The sequence below is a fragment of the Streptopelia decaocto genome, assembly GCF_964273445.1.
Source record: "Streptopelia decaocto genome assembly, chromosome: 17".
Lineage (NCBI taxonomy): Eukaryota > Metazoa > Chordata > Aves > Columbiformes > Columbidae > Streptopelia > Streptopelia decaocto.
In genome coordinates, this window is record NC_138672.1 from 8,580,518 (window position 1) to 8,598,655 (window position 18,138).

Sequence of the window (18,138 nt, forward strand, 5' to 3'; positions counted from 1 at the left end):
TGGGATCTGTCTTCCCACTCTGCTGTGGATCCCAGGTCTCACTGTTAAATATTGTTCCAGATCAGCTATGCAGAGTTCCCAGTCTGTGGAGACAGGCTCTGGTTACTGACTGTATCTCCATGTTAATTTGCAAAAAATGCAGCTGTTGTCTTCATATTACTATTATTTATATTATATATATTATTATTTATATTGCACATATTATTATTTATACTGCATTGCATTTTTTTGGTATTGTTCTAGGTTTGTAAGCTGATTCAAAAGAGTGTCTGTGGCTAGGAAGGTTTTTAGCCAGTGGACACATATCAAAAATGCTTGCTTGTGTTTGCCATCCTTTTAAAAATATGTTTTTAAAATATGTGTATTATCTTACGCTTTTTTTAAAAGTACGTTTATCTATCTTACATTTACTTTGCCCTCAGGGTGTTTTAGGGTAGCCCTGTTGATTAAACAGAGACATACAATATTAAATGGTATAAATCATGTTGCAAAAAAGCTGGAGTATTTAACAAAGGCTTATAATCTAAATATATCTGAAAGATAATAGCAATAGTTAGAGTAATTTTGGTTGGAAGAGACCCTTAAGATCATTGAGTCCAACCATAACCTAAATTTAATGCTAAACTATGTCTGAAACCGCAATTACTTTTGCACCAACCTAATAATTTGAGAGAACTGAGGCTGTTTCCCTGTACCATTTGTTTGGATAACAGGTTGCCAACTCTGACTTGCAAAGTCCTGCTTCTGTGCTCGTTTCCATGGGAGAAAACCTGATTCCGTCCAGATTAAAGGGAGTGTTTCCCTTATTTTGAGGGCAGAATTTTGTAATAGCGTTCAATTCATGTTAATGCAAAAATTCACACTTATTGAGCACTCACCGGATAATGGCACCGCATCGTTCACCGGGGGCAGCGGGACCCCAAGCCCCCGTGAACCCCAGATTCCGTGTCTGCGCAGCTGCTTATGAATATGTACAGAACGGGCTCTGCCCACCCGCCTTTTAATGCGGGTGACATCAAAGCCCTGCCTGCTGCAGGGGGGGACCCACAATGCAATACGCAGGCAGACGTGGAGGCCGCTCCGCTGGCATCGCCACTGCAGGCACAGACCCTCCATTGTCAGCCCTGGGGGGGCTGCGGGGGGCCAGGCCCTGCATGGGGGAGCAGCTGCACGGCTGGGTTTAGGGGGACACGGGGGGGGTCTCACCTGGGGGGGTATTGTGGGGTGCTGCCCCCTGACCCCCTGGGAGCAGGGGGGCCATGAGCTCTCAGGATGAGCAGTTCCCAGCAGCAGCCCCTGAGCCAGCGGCTCCCTCCACCGATGATGGCATGACCTGGTGGTACAGGTGGCTCTGCAGGATTGCCGGGGTCCTCGGGGGCCTGTGTAAGTATCCCCATTCCCTTGCAGCCAAAGGGTCCCGCTCGATGCCGCTCGTGCATGCAAAAGTGCGTATCAGGGGTCCTGCCTCTTGTTGGGGTCACGTTTGTGCAGGGGGGATGCGCCACAAAGCGCTCATTTGGGGTTATGGGTTTGTGTCTGCTCTAGACATCTGTTCGCTGTGTTTCGGGCAGGTTGAAGAGTCGTGGAGGTGCCTGAAGTTTGGGTGGTTTTAGCCGCACACGAGGGATGGGCTTCGTGCTCCCCAAACTTGCTGAACTCCGGCACCTGGGAGAAGGGGCGGCATGGGGGGATCGGCAAATCCTCGACTTCTTTCTCGTATCCAGAGCTCCCTGGAAGGGATGGGAGCAGCGGCCGAGCCCCTGGTCCCACGGGAGGGCTGTGGGCAGATAAACCAGACAATGATTTTATTGCAAACGCCAGGTTCGGGGTGCTCAGCGGGGTCAGGTGCAGGGCTTGAACTGGGGCCAAGGGGTTTGGTTCATCCTATTTGCCTGTCGGGTGTTTCCGTGTTCCTGCAACTTATTTTCTTTGCCATTCTGAATGCGGGAGCGTGTTTCCCGTTACTCCTGTTGCTGATTGCAGAGGGCCTGCCTGTGCTGTTATGGTGTTTTTTTTTGAAGGTGAATAATGGACTCGGTTTGTGTTATGTGTTTTTAAGGGGTTTAGGCTTGGACGCACAGAAGAAGGGAGCCGGCATACGGCAAAGTGTGTTGGCTGCGCAATGAATTACCTGCTGCTGAAAAAAATTTTCCCAGGGAAAGAGTCTTTGCAACTTTGCCAGAAATCAGCCTGTCCTGTAGTGCTGTTTTGCTACATTTTGTGGGGAGATTAATAGCTCTTAAAAGCAGGAGGGACTGTTATGACCACTTAGTCTGATCTCCTGCAGAGCACAGGATGGAGAATTTCTTCTGCTTCAGGTCCGCGACTTTTAGTAAAACAAGAGTATTTCTCAGCCAATGCAGTCAGCCCTGATTTATTCCCTCGGCTGTAGCGTTCCGTCTCATTCCCCCTCCCTGCCCCTTTCCCATGCCTGGCTTTTGCCTCAGGACTCGACTGCACAAGCCCACGGCATTTTTGCAGCCGATTCTGTATCGTTGGTCAGGCTCCTCACAACCCTTTTTGGCTGAGCCGGTGAAACACATACCGCTCTCACCGTTTTACGTCTTAAGTGCCGAAATTCTGGAGGTGTGAAAAGACTTGGTAGGGCTGTTCTTACGGGGTAAGACACCTTGGCCTCGCCATGCTCTGCCTGAGGGCCCCACGCTTCTGGTCCGGGCAGGTGGCCAGGAGAGCAGCTGGGACGTGTCTTCAGCGCAGGTCCCAGGTCCGGCTTTAGCATAGCAGCACCTTTGCCATGGGCCGGGGGATGTAGCTGGAGCATTGGTGCTTTTGGTGTGGCTTTGGTCCATGCAGAGCTCAGGGGAACGCGGATGGAGGGTGAAGATGGGTGTTGGGTCACGTTGGTGGTGTTGCCCACCTTGTGCTAGAGCAGCCTGAAAGCACTGCAAGTCTCTGAAGGCATATTTTTTCTTCGTCTTCGTGTTTCAAAGCAGCTGAATTATATTAGGATCGTTTTCCCAACCTTTTTATTCACAGCTCAGAGAACTCATGACTTGTTTTAAAGGAAGGCTGAGAGTTTTATGTATTTGGGTGAGTCTGTGAGAAGCAACTTTTGGAAGAAGAGCCAGGTTCCGATGATTTGGGGAACTGGACAGCTTGTTCTGTAGCCCTGACAATGTCCCTTCACCAGGTTTGTCAGGCAGAAAACGAAGCAGCGTGAGATACAACTTCTGTTATGAACAGGGAAACAAGACACTGTGGAAAGAGGAGCCCTCCAATGTCCCGTGCCAGTAACACCCTCTTCAAAACACTCCTTGTTCAGCATCACCTTGTTGAAGGTGGACGGTTTGGAAAAGGGGTGACTAATAACACAGCAAGGCTGGAGTTGGCTGCTATTTTCAGAGCTTGCTATGGAAGAACAGAAATAATCTATAAGGATTTTGAGCAACTGGATTGTGCTCCTGCTACAGGGCTGGGTTATTTCTTACAGAAAGAAAAAATCCCTGTAGAAAGGAAGAGAAATTTCGTTAGGGGAGATGAGACTGGCAGACAACGTCTACCACAAGTGAACACCTGCAGCCCACGACAGCTCAGCCGGAAAGGTCCAGGGGCTGGAGCAGGAACAAGACAAACACAGTTCGGTATCTGCTTCTGGCTCTTGTGACCTCGGCCAAGTCCCTTCTCTCCCTCATGTTCCTGTTTGTAAAAGAACGAAGAGAGTCTGTGGCTTTTGTAAAATGCTCTAGGAGTAAAAATAGGCGTGTGTTGAGGAGGGTGACCAGCTGCTTGAAATGAATAGAGCCTTTGTGGGGATGGTGTTCTCCCCCCTGCCATTTTAGCTCCCAGTTATTTGTGCTACCTCAGGGATTCAGGATGGGACAGCACTCAAACAAATGGCAGAACTGTCTGTCTTCCATAGCTTACGTGCCATTGAGCATTATCTACATTTTAAACCAATTGTGAGGCCCCTGCTTTGCAAAAAGAAGTGTCTGGGTTGGCAGCTTTGTCCCCTTTTAGCTACAGATCCCGTCTGGGCAGGACAAGGGTGCACCAGGCTGCTTTGCTGCTCTGCAGAGGAGACCGAAGGTCATGGAATCGTTATCTCTGTGGCTGTTGGCAACCATCACCCAGTGCAGTGTTCCTGCAATTATAACCCTTTGACTCCTTTCCCGCTGGCTGGCGCTGGTGCTGACGTGGGGCTGGCTCAGCCCCGGCTTCCTGGGTCATTAGTCCATTGGCAACCGGGGTGGGGCTTGGCTGGGGCTGCTGTGGGGGTGCTGGGTGCTCAAGGGTTGTTTTGGGGTGTTTGAGGACAGAACCAAACCAGAACTCTGACCATAGAAACAAACAAAAAAAACCAAACCCCCCCTACCAAACAAAAAAACCCCAAACCAAACAACTGGTTAGAAAGATTTAAAAAAAAGTAAGGCAAAAAACCTGCTTGGGAAATAACATTCTGCTTCTCTCTGTTTTGTGGCAGAGACCAGTTTTGTAGCTGTGAACCTCTTGGACCTCTGCTCTCTGCCAGGCTGTTCAGCAAGGGAGGGTTGTGCCCCAGCTGTGTTTTGGGGGTACAGATGCAGCTGCTTTTTTCTGTCCTATTACTTATGAAGTGCCAGAAAGTCATTCAGCATTATTTTCAGAAGCGTGCTTTCCTGGGAGAGACCAAGTGTCACAAGCCTGTGGTGCTTCCTCTGAGTGCCTCTTCCATCACATCCAAGGGTTTGTTGGTCACAGAGAGGAATGATAATAGAAGCCTCGGTGTTGTGCCCTGCTCTCCGTGCTGCCTGCTGCTCCCAGCAATCCCACTTGCCATCGCTTTTCCAGCTCTTTGCATGTGTGACCATGAGCAGATTATCCCACCCCAGTGCCTCAGTTTCCCCCTGTGGTGTGGGGACACTGAAACTGGTCCCACTGCAATGGGAGGATGAGAAATGTCCTTGGAGCATCGACAGTAACATCTCCTCTGGCATTTCTCCTCTGGTCGATCTTGTTCTTGCAGGATACTCTGAAGGATTTTGGGTCCTGTGGAATTGTCCTAGGAGCCCTTAAAAATAATCGTTTGATTGTTTCCTAAAACCAGGGTGTCACTTGTTTGTGAGGTGACCTTAGATGGGTCCTGTCATAGGCTCACGGTTGTGTTTCCCAGCCCGGTAAATAAGGACAACTATTCTTAAGGGAACTTTGAGGATTCAGCAGTGAGTGCTTAAAAGGAACCTTGCAATCATGTGCCAGGCTTTTGAAGGTCAGGACTGCTCACAGCAACCCGGCTCAGGGATCCCCTGAGCTAAACACAAGCAGACACCTCAAATACCTGAATCTGGGCTGGTCTCATTCTCAGAGATGGACTCTGCTGCTCTTCATCATCCCCAAGACCATCTCTGAGGGCTGTATAATTTCAGCTGGAGTTTCGCAGGGCGATGTTGTTTATGGTGGACTCAGCCCGTGTCTCGCTGCCCTCCCTGTGCTCGGGCTCCAGGTGAGCGCTGGCAGCCGGTCGGTATCGGTGGAGGAAAGGGCCCGTATCAAGTGCCGGGAACGCTCTGCAAGTTTAATGAGGCAGGAAGGAGGCACACGCTGCCTGGGCTTGGCCGCGGCTGCCTCGGTCCTCTCCTTGTGTTACAGAACCAGGAGTGCTGGGGCTATTTTGGGCTCTGCTTTATTGAGCATCTGCTTCCATTTGTATTAGCAGAGACCCAAACTTGGCTCTTTTCTGCCCGTCTCTAGTGCAGGACCAGCTCTGTGTGACTGAGGCTGGGTTCACCTCTGCTTTATTTATTGTTTGCCCGTGTGCCTTGGTGCTGCAAATCATGTTTTTGCTGAACTTTCCCTGTGCTACTCAGAGGCAGGTGCCTGCTGCGGCCTCTTTTTTCATCCTAGGGCAAAGCAGTAATTCTTTAGCAAATAAAAACCAGAGTGCCACACACGTGACTCCAGGTAAAGGCAAATACTCTGTTCTATGCAGGTCAAATATTTGTGTGAGTGTCATGCTAAGACACCAAGAGTTTGGAGAAAAAGGAAGCCTGTCCGGAGGAGCTGGGAACAAACCACCTCCCCTGCATCCTGGGCTCCTCTTTGGGCCATCAGACCTTCCCACCCGCCCTCCTGCACTGGTCTGCACAGGCTGCTCCATGGTGCTTGGAGGTGCTGGCCCAGGCAATGGCTCTTCTGGGCAGCCCCTGCTCTGCAAAACAGCCCAAAATACAGGAGAGCAGGATTGTGCTGGTGTGGCTGCAAGGTCCTGTTGCAGGGCAGAGCTCGAGGAGCAGCCAGCCCTGTCTGATGGGCTCTGTCCCCCCTGTCCCCGTGAGCACACTGGGTTGGTCTTCATGGTCACTGAAAGCCACTTTGCTTTCCAGCCTGTGCCTTCGCTGGTCTCTGGAACTGTGTCACCATCAACCCCCTGAACATCGCGGCCGGTGTGTGGATGATGTGAGCAGAGTTCCTTTCCTTTTTTTTTTTTCTACTGGGAAGGAGGTTCAGTTAATTAGAAACCGCTGAGCAAGGGGCAGTGGGTGTGAGTGAAATGTCTACCGGGCTCTACAGGCAGGGGAATTGCCAGATGTTACACTGTTGGGTGGGTTGAGATGCTTGTTTTATTCTATTTATATCCTTTCTTATTCTTTCCCTACCCCTTTTTAGGTAAATACTGGGATACCTTATCCAAAATAAGTCTGGGGCACTGGGGTTTGGGAATTACCAAGGAGAGGGGAGGGAGCATAGTGGGGTCCAGCCCCTCCATTCCCTTCTGCCTGTGTTTGGGCACAGGGAGCAGCTGGTCTCCGGGATCTGGGGGGCATTGCTGACCCTCGCTCCGGGACACACGGGCAGGATTAACTCTGGTTTGTTCTGTCTGGAGGCTCAACGCCTTTGTCCTGTTCCTGTGCGAAGCCCCTTTCTGCTGCCAGTTCATCGAGTTCGCGAACGCCGTCTCCACGAGGGCGGACAAGCTGCGGCCCTGGCAGAAAGCTGCTTTCTACTGCGGGTGAGGATGCTCCTGGGGTGTGTTATGGTGGTGAAGCCATCCCAGGAACCATGTTGGGATGCACATTGTGATGGACGAGCATCCCTGCATCCCATGGGGAGCAGAGCCTGGGTTTGAGGGTTGTTTCTCTCTTCCAGGATGGCCGCGTTCCCGGTGATGCTCAGCCTGACACTGACCACGCTCTTTGGAAACGCCATTGCCTTTGCCACCGGGGTGCTCTATGGCCTGTCGGCGCTTGGCAAAAAGTAAGAGAGACCAGTCTGCTTGTGGAGGTGTGAGGGAGGGAAATGTGGACCTCCAGCTCTCACCCCAGTCTTCCTCCCTAAGGCTGTGCTTTCCTCTGGTACTAACCATGCATCCCGGTGTAAATGCTGCTGGAGAATGTCTCCCTGCCATCACCTCAAAGTCCTGGGAGGGAAGATCCTGGGGTCTGCTGAAGCTCTGAGCTCAATCTAGGCTGCCCCATCAGTCCCAGGTCCTTTTCTGCAGCCGTTGGATGGATGAGCCCAGCTCTCGGGGTGATGAGCAGCTCTGACGGGACAGGCTGGGCTTGGAGCGGGCCAGCAAGTCTCATTTCACGCCTGGCATCCCTTAGTACAGACAGACCCTGGCCCCAGTTGGGAGAACTCTGTGCCGGGGCTGCACCCACCATGGTGGGCACCCAGAGCTCATGTCCCCATGCTGTCCCTTCTCTTGCAGGGGAGATGCCATCTCCTACGCCCGGATCCACCAGCAGCAGAAGCAAATGGATGAAGAGAAGCTCACAGGGGCCCTAGAGGGACAGGCTCTCTGAGGCACGCGAACTCAGCGGAACCTCTGCTGGACACTGAGATGGTGAAGATACAGAAACCCACCCTGCCCTTCCCTCTGCCTGCTTCCCTCTCTCTTACACCACAGTTTCCCTGGACACTGCAGCAGCTGGAGATCTCAGGGCCCAGGGCAGGCTGTACCCTCGTCTCACACCAGCAGCCAGACCTCAGTGTGTTGGCCCCTCTCTCCTCCTCATCCCTCAACCAAAAATCTCACAGTCCCCCTATTTTTTATTTTGCTGTTGCTGCAGAGGTGCTGGCCCTTTGCAAGCCTGAATAGGTAGCCTTTTTTTGGAGTGATGCCTGATAAAGAGCCATGTGGGAGCTGCTCTGTGGAAGGGGTGAGGAGGGACAAAGGTGACATGCCAGCCCCTTGTCCATGCCAGTCCCACGAGAGTCAGTGAGCTGACGGCCTCATGCCTGAGGGTAACCTGCCATTGCACGTTACACGTTTTTAGTAACGCTCTCTGGTCTGGTCCTTCCCAGGTGTAACACAGTAAACCAGGGTTTAGCAATACATGGTGATGCTTAAGCTTGGTCTTCATCTGTTGAGTATATTTTAATATGGGTCCAGTTCAGCCAGGCATGGGAGGCATCGCTGCTCAGGGAAGGACTTCCAGCAAAAGAAACAGAGAAAGGCCATGACCACCTCTGCAGAGGAGCTGCAGGGCAGATCCTGACACCTACAAAGCACAGTCCTCTCTTCCTCTGGATACAGCTGCAGGCAGTTACTGCAATTTACTTGAATTATAAGAATTACTTTGTCTTAATAAGGGTACTTTTCTTAAGCTTCACTCTTTTTCTGGGGAAGAAGGGAAACAAGCTTTACCTCAGCTGAAAAAGGGCACTATTGCTTGAGCCAAGTGGGTTTTTTTGCTGGTGTAAGGGCTACTGATGTGCAAGAGCATCCTTCCCTCATGAGCCCGGGACTCTGCTCTGTTGTCTCTCCCTGCATCTGCTCCTTCTCCCGTGACCCATCTCTCCACACAAGGGACCTGCTCTTTGCTTCTGTCTGGTACAGCCTTTGTTTTTGGGCTCGTGTTCTTTTTGCGTCAGTCCTGAGCTAGTTTTATATGGGAAGGTAGCAAATCCTTCATCTGCAAACACAGAGAAGTCTGCACCACTTTGGTGTGGGTAGCTGGGATGTGTTGCATCTTTATTCCAGGTTCCGTCAGTGGTTTACATGTGGTATTTTCTGTTTGCTTTGTATCATGCAGAACAAAACCGCTTGTTAAGTCCAGATCTCCATCTTCTCATCATGGTTTCTTCTGGGGGTCTTAATTTATTTGGTTTTTACATGATTGCTTTTTGTTTTGAGTAGGAAGAAGGGGAATAACTTATTTCTAGTTATTTAAGTTATTTAATTATTTTATGGGGCTAATTTTTTCTGGATACAGGAGAAAGAAGTTCTCTGTTTCCTGTTCTTTAAAGGATTTCATTGACGGCATCTCTGAACCCAGGGAGAGCCCTGGCTGCTGTAACTGGGATGCTGTAAAATCCTCCTTCAGCCTTCAGAACATTTTTCAAACTTGAAAAGTGTGTTGTCTGTTGATGCTTTTGTCTTCTTCTGGGCCACTGGCTTGACAAAATCTGTTTTTCCCCTCTTCTGGGAGAGAGAAGGGAGGAAAACTGGGCTGTAACTGCTGTGTTGGAGGTTTGTTCTCACTCGGCAGAGCTCTCACTGTCACCAGCATTTCATGGTCCCATTTGAATTGCCGGGGTACCAGGGGGGTTGTGCTGGGTCTGAGAAATGATGCTGGAGCCTGGCTGCTGTCTGTCACAGCGGTCTGTCCGCCAGCTCTTGTGTGGCTTCTGAGCAACGTCATGTTGGAAAATATCTGTATAACACCTCCTTTCTCTAGGTACAGTGTGTATTTGTATTAGTTGAACGATGCCAGTGCATCCCTGGCAGTGCCCGGGATGGAGCTGCTGCTGGGGGGGTGGCCGGGCATGGGGGCAGCCTGTGCATCGCCACAGTCCCTGCAGACCGAGGAGCTAAGCCGTCAGCTCATGTTATTATTAATAATTGTTGTTTCTTTGGTGGAGTTCGGGGAGGTGTGAGGATTTACACCCGTCAGGAACGCGGCTGGGGTTTATTTGCACACACAGCCCCTTGCAGCTGGACGCTGGGTGGCTGTTTTGTGCTAAGCCCCTTTCCCCCAGGCCTCTGAGCCGTGACTGCTCTGATACCAGCTTGTCTGGGACACAGAACAGGCACCACCAGCCCAGATGCAGCTTGTTTCAATAAAGGCTGTGCTGCTTTGGAGCCCCCAGCTCTGGGCTGATCCCTGTTGCTGTGTGCAATACATGGGGCATTGGTGTTCCCTGTGCCTGGGTCCTGCTGGTAACGGGGTGCTGCAGGAGGAAAATACCACGATCCCTAGGATAATTCAGTGGTACCAGCTTCTGCCCCGCAGCCAGCGGTGCCCCCGTACAGCACATTTACCGGCTGCTTAAAGTGCAGAGTCCTGCCCAGAAAACAGGATATCTGCCCCGATTTCGGGGGGGGTTGGGTAGTTAAGTAGTGTTTAGTAGAGGAATGTTGCAGACTGGTGCACGTAGCTACGAGCATGTCTTTGGTAGTGGCTGCTTTGCTCTGTGAGTAGTTCCACAGAAGCTGTAGTGACAGGAGGCAAAAGGCAGAGACAAGGCGACGCAGTGATGTTTGCAGGCTGAGCTGCACCCGTGGCAGGAACCAGCAGGACCCTCGCTGGCTTCATCTGGTGGTCCTGATGCCTCAGACCAGCAGCATTCCCCAGGGCTGGCTCAGGCAGATGCTGCTCCAGGTCACCTCGTGGGCATGGACGGGTCTGCTCTGCTCCCTTGGCACCACCAGCAGAAGTCGCTTGGTCACCAGCAGTGTTGTCACACTGTGCTTTGTGCCAGTGGGGTCTGGCACTGGGGCTAAAGCAGTCGAACAGTCTGCACCGGTGCTGCCACCATCAGCAGGTTGTGAAGCTCAGCTTGGAGCTCAACGCTTCTGTTGAAAATGGGTCGCAGAGACTCTTCTCAAGAGTTTCTTCTGTAAGAGCTGAGCTGGAGCCTTTGGCCACGATGCCTAAAGACACGGGGTCTGTTCAGTGTCCCTGTGCCTGTCTCAACAGAGGGCTCTTAGATCCATGATCCAAGAGCACCAGCTCCTACAGATGCACATCTGGAGGGGGAGCTCCTCTGAATTTGGTCTGTCTGTGATGCAGCTGAAACCAAGCCAGATGCTGCCATTGCTGCAGACATGGCAAAGTGCAGACACAGAGCCTGCAGCACCCGTGGCTTTCGGGAGCTGCTGTGACAGTTAGTGGATGGTCTCACCTCCATGTGGGCAAGAGGCTTTTTTTTTTTGTGGAGATAGAAAGGACCTTTAGAGTAGTAGCATCACAGTAGTTAATACGCTCATTCACAGTGCATGGTGGTTAGTAATTGTGTTTAGAGGCACCTTCAAGGTGCTTGGAGTTGTGTAAGGATAAATGAAGTTAAAAACCCTGCTCTAGAGATCTTACAGGCTCAACCCAATCCCCGCTGATGATGTCCGGGCTGGATGGTTCATCCACAGGGTCTCTATGGAAGAGGTTCTGCTTGCCAGGTCTTGGAAAGGCCTCTTGGGAGACCATGGAACAGATGTTCTGTTACATGAGAACTCAAGAGCGGGTGATGGGTTGACTACAGTTGGCACGTGTGGAAAGACACTTGGGCAGGAGCTGATTTTGTAACACCAGTTGATTCTCTGTGTGTGCAGTGAATAAGAAGACCATTCTACCTCTGGAAAGAGCCACTGTGATTTCTCTGACTCTAAATGTTGTAGCAAAAATCCTCAGACTTTCTATATTGAAGAAAGGAGGTCACTCAGAAAATACTTCTCCAATGAGGTTCTCACAGGACCTGAAGAGTCCAACCTCATTTCATATTCGGGCATTTCCTCCTTAGGCTGAGCCCTGGGAAGCTCAATCCATCTTTGTCATTTTTTTTTCCTCAGGAAAAAACATTCATTGTCTTCAGGGAAGGGTTTCACTGAAGTGAAGATATCAAGACCTGGTCTATAGCCATGTGAGAAAGAGAATGCTCTAGCACAGGGCTGCCAGAGATCCTGATCTTCAGAAGGTCAGTGGAAACCAGAGGCTCTCGAGACCTCTCGCAATCAGGCCATGCTTAGACACAGTCATATTCCAGCCAGGGCTGAACATCTTTCTGGAATTAGGTCTCGGCTGCCAAGGTTAGGTTTAATACTGTATTTTCTCTGTGGTTTTGATTTTGGCCTATCTCTCTTCCTCTGTCCCAGGCTGCTTTAAATTAGTCCTCTGATAAAGCACATCATCTCTTAGGTGATTTCTCTTATCTCCTCCTGCAGAGGATCTAAATAGGAGCTAGCATCTCTTGAGATCTGGATCAAATATGCTATGTTACCCCATGCTTCCTCGTCCCAGCAGGATGAATGTTCCAGGAATGGGAGGACACAAGCATCTCCACCAGACCTCGAGGTGCCAAGTGCATTTCGGGAGGTTGGACAAATGCTTGGGCAAATCATCTCCCAGCTCAGCCTTTGTTGTGCTGCCCTTTTGGGATGAGTTAGGATGGATGTGATACTCAGTAAGGCCATTCATTCCTCGCAGCCATAATCACCTCCTGCAGCTGTGTTTTACCTAGGGTTAGGCTCTAAAAATAATTTAAAAAGAGAGTCCTTAATCTTGCAGGACACACAGCAAAGGGGTAAGAGCAATTTGCTACCAACTATGCAGTTGAAATCTCAAAGTGCTGGAGGTGGAGGCTCCACACACAGCGGTGATGGAGGCACAACCACTCTCCTCTTTGTGGAGATGGGAAGGACCTTCCTTGGGATGGGAAGGACCTGCCCCAGGACAAAGTATTGTCAGTACGCACCATGTCTTTCCTGCAGGGAATCACTTGCACTACAGCTGAATGTTTGTCTGTTCCTGTTCTTTGTTTTGTCCTGGATTTTCTTTGTGAACTGTATTTGGTCTTGTTCATTAGGCTTCTAGTGTAATGTGTGTTTTTAAAGAAATAAAATGTGGCAGCTTTTTATACAAAAATATCTGGCTCTGCCTCTTTTAAAGCCCTTAAGTACAGGAGACTCACCTGGGAAGCTGCAGGCTGCTGTGGTCCCCTTGTCACCGTCCTGGTCTGCCTCTCCCATCCCACCCACTTGCAGCTCTCTTCTCTGCAAATCAAGGCAACACCTTGTAGTTGGAAGCAAAACTGTTTTATACTTGCAACTACATGATGAACTTTTGCCAAAAATGATTACAGCTGTTAACTCTGTTCCAGCCACATCCTGGGGCTCTCGGGCTGCTTTGGTGGCTGCTGAGCAGAGGATGTCCATGGTCTCTTGTCCACAGCCACATGTTCTGTTTTCCAGCACGTCTTCATCTCCAGCCCGACACTGGTTACCTGGTCCCATACCTTGGGTTGATGTTTTGCCCAGAGAGCAGCAGGCAGTGTTGAATGACGGGGAGAGAAGGTCAAGTTCCAGTTGGCAACCTCTACATCCAAAGCAAGGTGATCATTGCTGCCTGTTCCTCTCCCCTTGCCTTTGTAGATCGCTCCAGCCTCCATCTCCAGCAGCACAACCATTTTCTTTCTTGCCCTTGAGCACATGAACCAGTGGCCCAGCACAGCTGGCAGCTGGCAGCTCCTACCTCATGAATGACCTCCGGCCAGTCCTGAAGAAAGCCTCAATCTGTTCCAGGGACCTGCCTTTGGTTTCTGGAACACAGCAGCCTGTGAATAAGATATTCCCGGTGCAGATGATGGCAAAAAAAAAGAAGGGCACCTCGAGGCCAAAGGCTTCCTAGAAAGCAAGACAGAAAGCAGACATGAGTTGGTGCAGAGAGGGGCTGCCGGACCCCCTCCCAGGGCAGTACCCACCACGACGCGAAGGAAGAACTGGGTGAGGGTGAAGGCTGTCAGCCAGCTCACGACGACACAGAGGCCCGAGGCCACCCCACGGGCTTTCAGAGGGAGGATCTCAGACATCAGCAACCAAGTGATGGGGCCCCAGCCCATGGCATAACCTGCAGGGGAGGAGGGGTGAGGTGAGGCCCTTGAGGCTTCAGAGCTCACTGTGGAGTGCAGAAGAGCCCCCTGCAATCTTCCCCTGCTCCCGCATCAATCATTATTGCCCCCAATTCATGTTCTGTCAGTCCTCAAAGTGACTTCAGATGCCATCTTTCTTGGTCTTCCAGGGACATTTCGCTGCTGTTCAATTCCAAGCCCAAATCTCCTTGCTTTATATCACCCTGGGCTCTTGCTCTCTCCACCTACCCATGATGAAGAACATGGTTGCCAGGAGGGGGATGAGGGTGATGTAGTTGGTTGGCTCAGCAGGAAGGTTGGCAGAGCTCACCAGGGTCTTGTTGGCAATGGTGCCATTCTGAGAAACTGGCATGAAGTGGATATAGAGCCCCATGGTCAGATTGGAGGCCAACATTACACCAGCTGTGGAGAGATGCAACAACACAGTGGGATCAGTAGGTGAGTGATCCCTTCTGTGCCAAGAGCTTAATGCCTGGGAACACCTCTGCTCAGGAGCTGAGCCACCACCAAGGGAAAGAGACCTCCATCCCTGCCGGAGTCCTGCATGGCTGAAGTTTCACTCCTATATGTTTGTGGAGCTCCTGGAAACCCTTAAGTACTTCCCTTGCACAACCGTGGGAGACACATACCTGATACAAAAAGAAGAATCTTCCTCCCAGCTTTATCCATCGACACAGCAGCGATTGCCACTGAGAACAGACGTACCAAGCCAACCAGAGCTGCATCGTACTCTGGTTTCTGCAAAGGCAAAAGCAGTGGGAGATGGGAGAATGAGGGAAAGGGGGGTTCCTACATGTGTTGCCTTGACTCTGGCTGATGACTTTGTCCAAGCTATCCTCTTCTAGAAAGAGACCAGAGAAGAAGACCCTTCAGCTCAGGAGAGCAGAGAGACAGTTGGGCCAGTCCTGCTCCCCCTTTTCATGCAGCCTTTTGCAGGGCAGGTGCTTGGCAATTGCTGCCAACCAGGTGTTTTTAAGAAGGCTTCAGAAGTTGGGGTCTTAGAGCTGCAGAGAACTTGGAGCATTGGGCAGGCACCCCTGAAGATGGAGCAGAACCACAGGCTCACCAGGATGACGGATGTTTTCTTGAATATCGACTGCAGGTAGACGAGGACGCAGGTGACACCAGAGAGCTGCTGCAGGAACCTCATCCCCACCGCGATCAGGATCGGCTTGTAAATGAAGGGGTCCTTGATCTCGGCACAGGAAACACGCTGGCTCTGGAGGGAACAAAGCCAGAAAGCTGAGGTGTTACCACCTCTGGGGACCCAGAAGATGGCTCAGGAGTTGCTCAAAGCAGGCTGGATTCTACACTTTTTACATTACATCTTCCCCGTGCTGGAGGTGAGCCCCATCCCATCCTCACCTGCTTCCTCACACTGTCCTTGATCTGCTCATACTCCTGGGCGTAGTCTGTGTCCCTGCCGCGCAGCCAGCACAGTGACCCCAGGGCCTCGTCATCCTTCCCCTGGGAGAGCAGGAACCGGGGCGAGTTGGGCATGAAGCAGAGCAGGACGATCATGGTGAGCACGGGCACCTCCCCTGCGACCGCCAGCCAGCGCCAGTCCAGGACCAGCCCTGCAGAGCGCACGGTTAGGAGGGGACTCCTGGCCTTGCCCCCACAGGGGCACCCCAACAGCAGAGATTTCATAGAGCCAGGGCAGGAAAAAGAAATTCCAAAAACTAGAGAATGACTTTCCATGGTTTTCTCCCAGCACAGAAGCGTTTTCAGCTGGGGAAATTCCAGCAAACTCCCCCAAATCTTAGAGGATCCCAGCAGGATCCTGCAGCAGCCAGGGCATATGCTGGCAGGAGAGACATGATGAACACAAAGGTCATCATATTCTGCCCTTCAGTCCTGGTGAAGCCTCGGCAGGACCCAAGTCTGTGGGTATGGTGATGGCCACAGGTCCATGCAGGTTATGTATTTATCTCTTTGAGCACATACACAAGGTAATCCTGTCCAGCCCCTCTTTGCACACCCATGGTGGTGGTTGTGAGCTGGCTGTGAGGGGAAGGAATCCATCAACTGGCTGAGAAAGCTGTTTAAAAATAAACTCCCCTTCCCCAAGATCTTGCCGAGGGTTTCCTGCCCTCCGAACACTGAGATACTTGCCCAGCGCGTACAGGATGAGGGAGCCCAGCACTGCCATGATCTGAGGACAGGCGCCCAGCATGCCCCTGACCCCAGGGTGGGAGATCTCCGAGATGTAGACCTGGAGCGGGACAACACATGCTTAAATGAGCTGCAATATTCTGCCAGGGGAAACCCAAACCACCCTCTCCTTGGAAACCTGGCGGGGCCAGTGACACGGGCTGATCCTGGCAGGAGGAGAGGACAACCTTGCAGGTACTGCTGCTTCCCTCCCACACCCCAGCATGGGAGAAGAGCTCCAGGGCGTGCTCAGACTCCTGTTACTGGAAAGACCCGGGGTTACACAATTCTTGCCTTCCCCTCTGCATGCAACTGTGAGGTTGGTGCTTGGTAAACACAGGAGGAAATAACTGCTGGGAGGAATAGGGAAGGGATTGAGGACCTGCCTTCCCTTTTCTGCAGGCAAAAAAGTCCAGCACTGTGGGGGCAGCTCAGGCTGGCTGTGCTCAGTGCATCCTCCCCAGCCCCGGAGCTCTCCTGATTTCTCCAAAAAACAGCAGGATGTCCCAGGCTCAGCTATGGCACCACTCTGTCTCCCACGGTGAAATCCCTCCCACACCACGTTACCGGGATGGAGGCAGACGTCACGCCACCCGCGTAGCCCGTCAGCACGCGGCCCAGCAGCAGCATCCCGAAGCCCTGGGCACCGGCCATCAGCGCGTATCCCACGGCGGAGGGCAGCGCCGAGAACATGATGCTCAGCTTACGGCCCAGGCGGTCGTTGAGGAGCATGGCGCTGAGCCCCCCCGCCGCCGCTCCCAGCGTGAACACCGACTGCGGGGACACACGGAGAGGGGCCTCGATGGGTCTGGGCTTTTTGCATCCACCTCCCAGCAGGGATGACCCTGCTCCTTACCCCAAACCAGGATGCTGTGTGCTGGTCCAGCTGCAGCGCGGGGCTGGGGTGAGCCTCCAGCGCAGGGATGACAGGTGAGGGGTAAACCAGGGCGAAGCCAAAACTGAAGTTCCCCAGGACAGCGGCAAACACAGCCAGATAGAGCCGCTTGTTGTGGAGGCTCCTGAGGGAGGGATGGAGAGAGAATTATGTGCCGGGTGCCCTTATCACACCCGGCAGAGCCTTTAACTCTGTCTTGCAGCTTCCTCCAGTCGTCGCCGAGGCTCTCGTGACACCCGCGAAGGGTTTTTCCCAGGGAACAGCCCTGCACAGCCACAGGCTGGTTGAGTTTCTCTGAGCAGAGCAGCAGCGGCTCCTTCCGTGTCATGGGGGGCAAGACCCTGTCCCCCCAGACACTGCTGATTCTTTCCTCTGTGCCGGGCTACTTTCAGCAGGTTCAACAAACAGAGAAAAGCAGAAGCTGGAGCTGGGTGGCAGCACAGACCCAGAGGGCAGCTGATTTACCCCGGTGAAGTGGGGAGGGGGTTTCTATCAAAACCCCCTGCCCCCAGCAGGACCCTGTGCCCCCACGACAGTCAGATGCCCAAACACACACACTTGTAGCTCTTCCAGGTGGGCTCACCCAGCACCGCACACCCTGGGCAGGATGAGACCCCATCTCAAGGCAACTCAGTAACAACAGCGGCATGAAGCAGCTCTCCCCCCAGCTCCCCCAGCCCCGTGCTCTCAGGATGGGGGACACAGCCCAGCCCCATGTCCCCAGCCCAGTCTGTACCGCAGATACTCCTTGTCAAGCCTCTTGCCAGCACTCTCAGGGAAGGTCCGATACGAGGAGCTCATCTTCCTGACGAGGGGCTCCCGCACGCTGGGCTCCATGGCGGTGCCGCAGCCAGTGCCCATATGGGTGCTGCTTCGCTTGGGGCCGGATGCTCGGGGCTGCCTCGGGGAGGAAGAAGCAGCTGAAAGCGAAAGGGGAGAGGCTGCCCCGTGTTACCTAATCAGAGAAATCTGTGCCTCATGGGCTCATGCCTGCCCGGCCTCTGGGGAGGAAACTGGGGGCGCCGGAAAACCAGCAGGCAAAGGGACATGGGAAAATGATGGTGACCCTGTGCTTGCCCAGACCCCATCAGCACAAAACCCACCACTGACAGCGGCACTTACAGGGACAACGTTTGCAGAACCGTTTCCACCAGCAGAAACTTCCCTTTGCTAAGGCCACGTCTCTCCTCTCGAGGAACTGGTACCAGTTAGACCGGCCCAACGCTGCTTCTTTTTACAAGGGTAAATTGCATCTGTGTGAGCCTCCGCAGCCACCCTGAGGATGGGCT

General features: G+C 52.4%; 2 protein-coding genes across 3 annotated transcripts; one reads left to right on the top strand and one right to left on the bottom strand.

Annotated features, from left to right (window-relative positions):
- Positions 1–1,229: 1,229 nt before the first annotated feature.
- On the top strand, positions 1,230–12,797 carry CACFD1 (calcium channel flower domain containing 1). 2 transcript variants are annotated; one of them, XM_082068053.1, is made up of 5 exons: positions 1,230–1,383; positions 6,321–6,393; positions 6,821–6,946; positions 7,084–7,191; positions 7,646–12,797. In XM_082068053.1, exons 1-5 carry the CDS (start codon positions 1,260–1,262, stop codon positions 7,737–7,739), a joined length of 525 nt encoding a protein of 174 aa, XP_081924179.1. In that variant the 5' UTR covers positions 1,230–1,259; the 3' UTR covers positions 7,740–12,797. The 2 variants fall into 2 exon arrangements, with proteins under 2 accessions (XP_081924179.1, XP_081924180.1); XM_082068054.1 differs by having other exon boundaries at positions 6,853–6,946.
- Positions 12,798–12,957: 160 nt separating this feature from the next.
- Positions 12,958–17,736, bottom strand: SLC2A6 (solute carrier family 2 member 6). Its single transcript, XM_082067522.1, has 10 exons — positions 17,586–17,736; positions 16,811–16,973; positions 16,522–16,728; positions 15,916–16,015; positions 15,166–15,377; positions 14,867–15,019; positions 14,430–14,538; positions 14,029–14,202; positions 13,633–13,778; positions 12,958–13,555 (listed from the first exon to the last, which is right to left on the bottom strand). Exons 1-10 carry the CDS (start codon positions 17,708–17,710, stop codon positions 13,400–13,402), a joined length of 1,545 nt encoding a protein of 514 aa, XP_081923648.1. The 5' UTR covers positions 17,711–17,736; the 3' UTR covers positions 12,958–13,399.
- Positions 17,737–18,138: the final 402 nt, after the last annotated feature.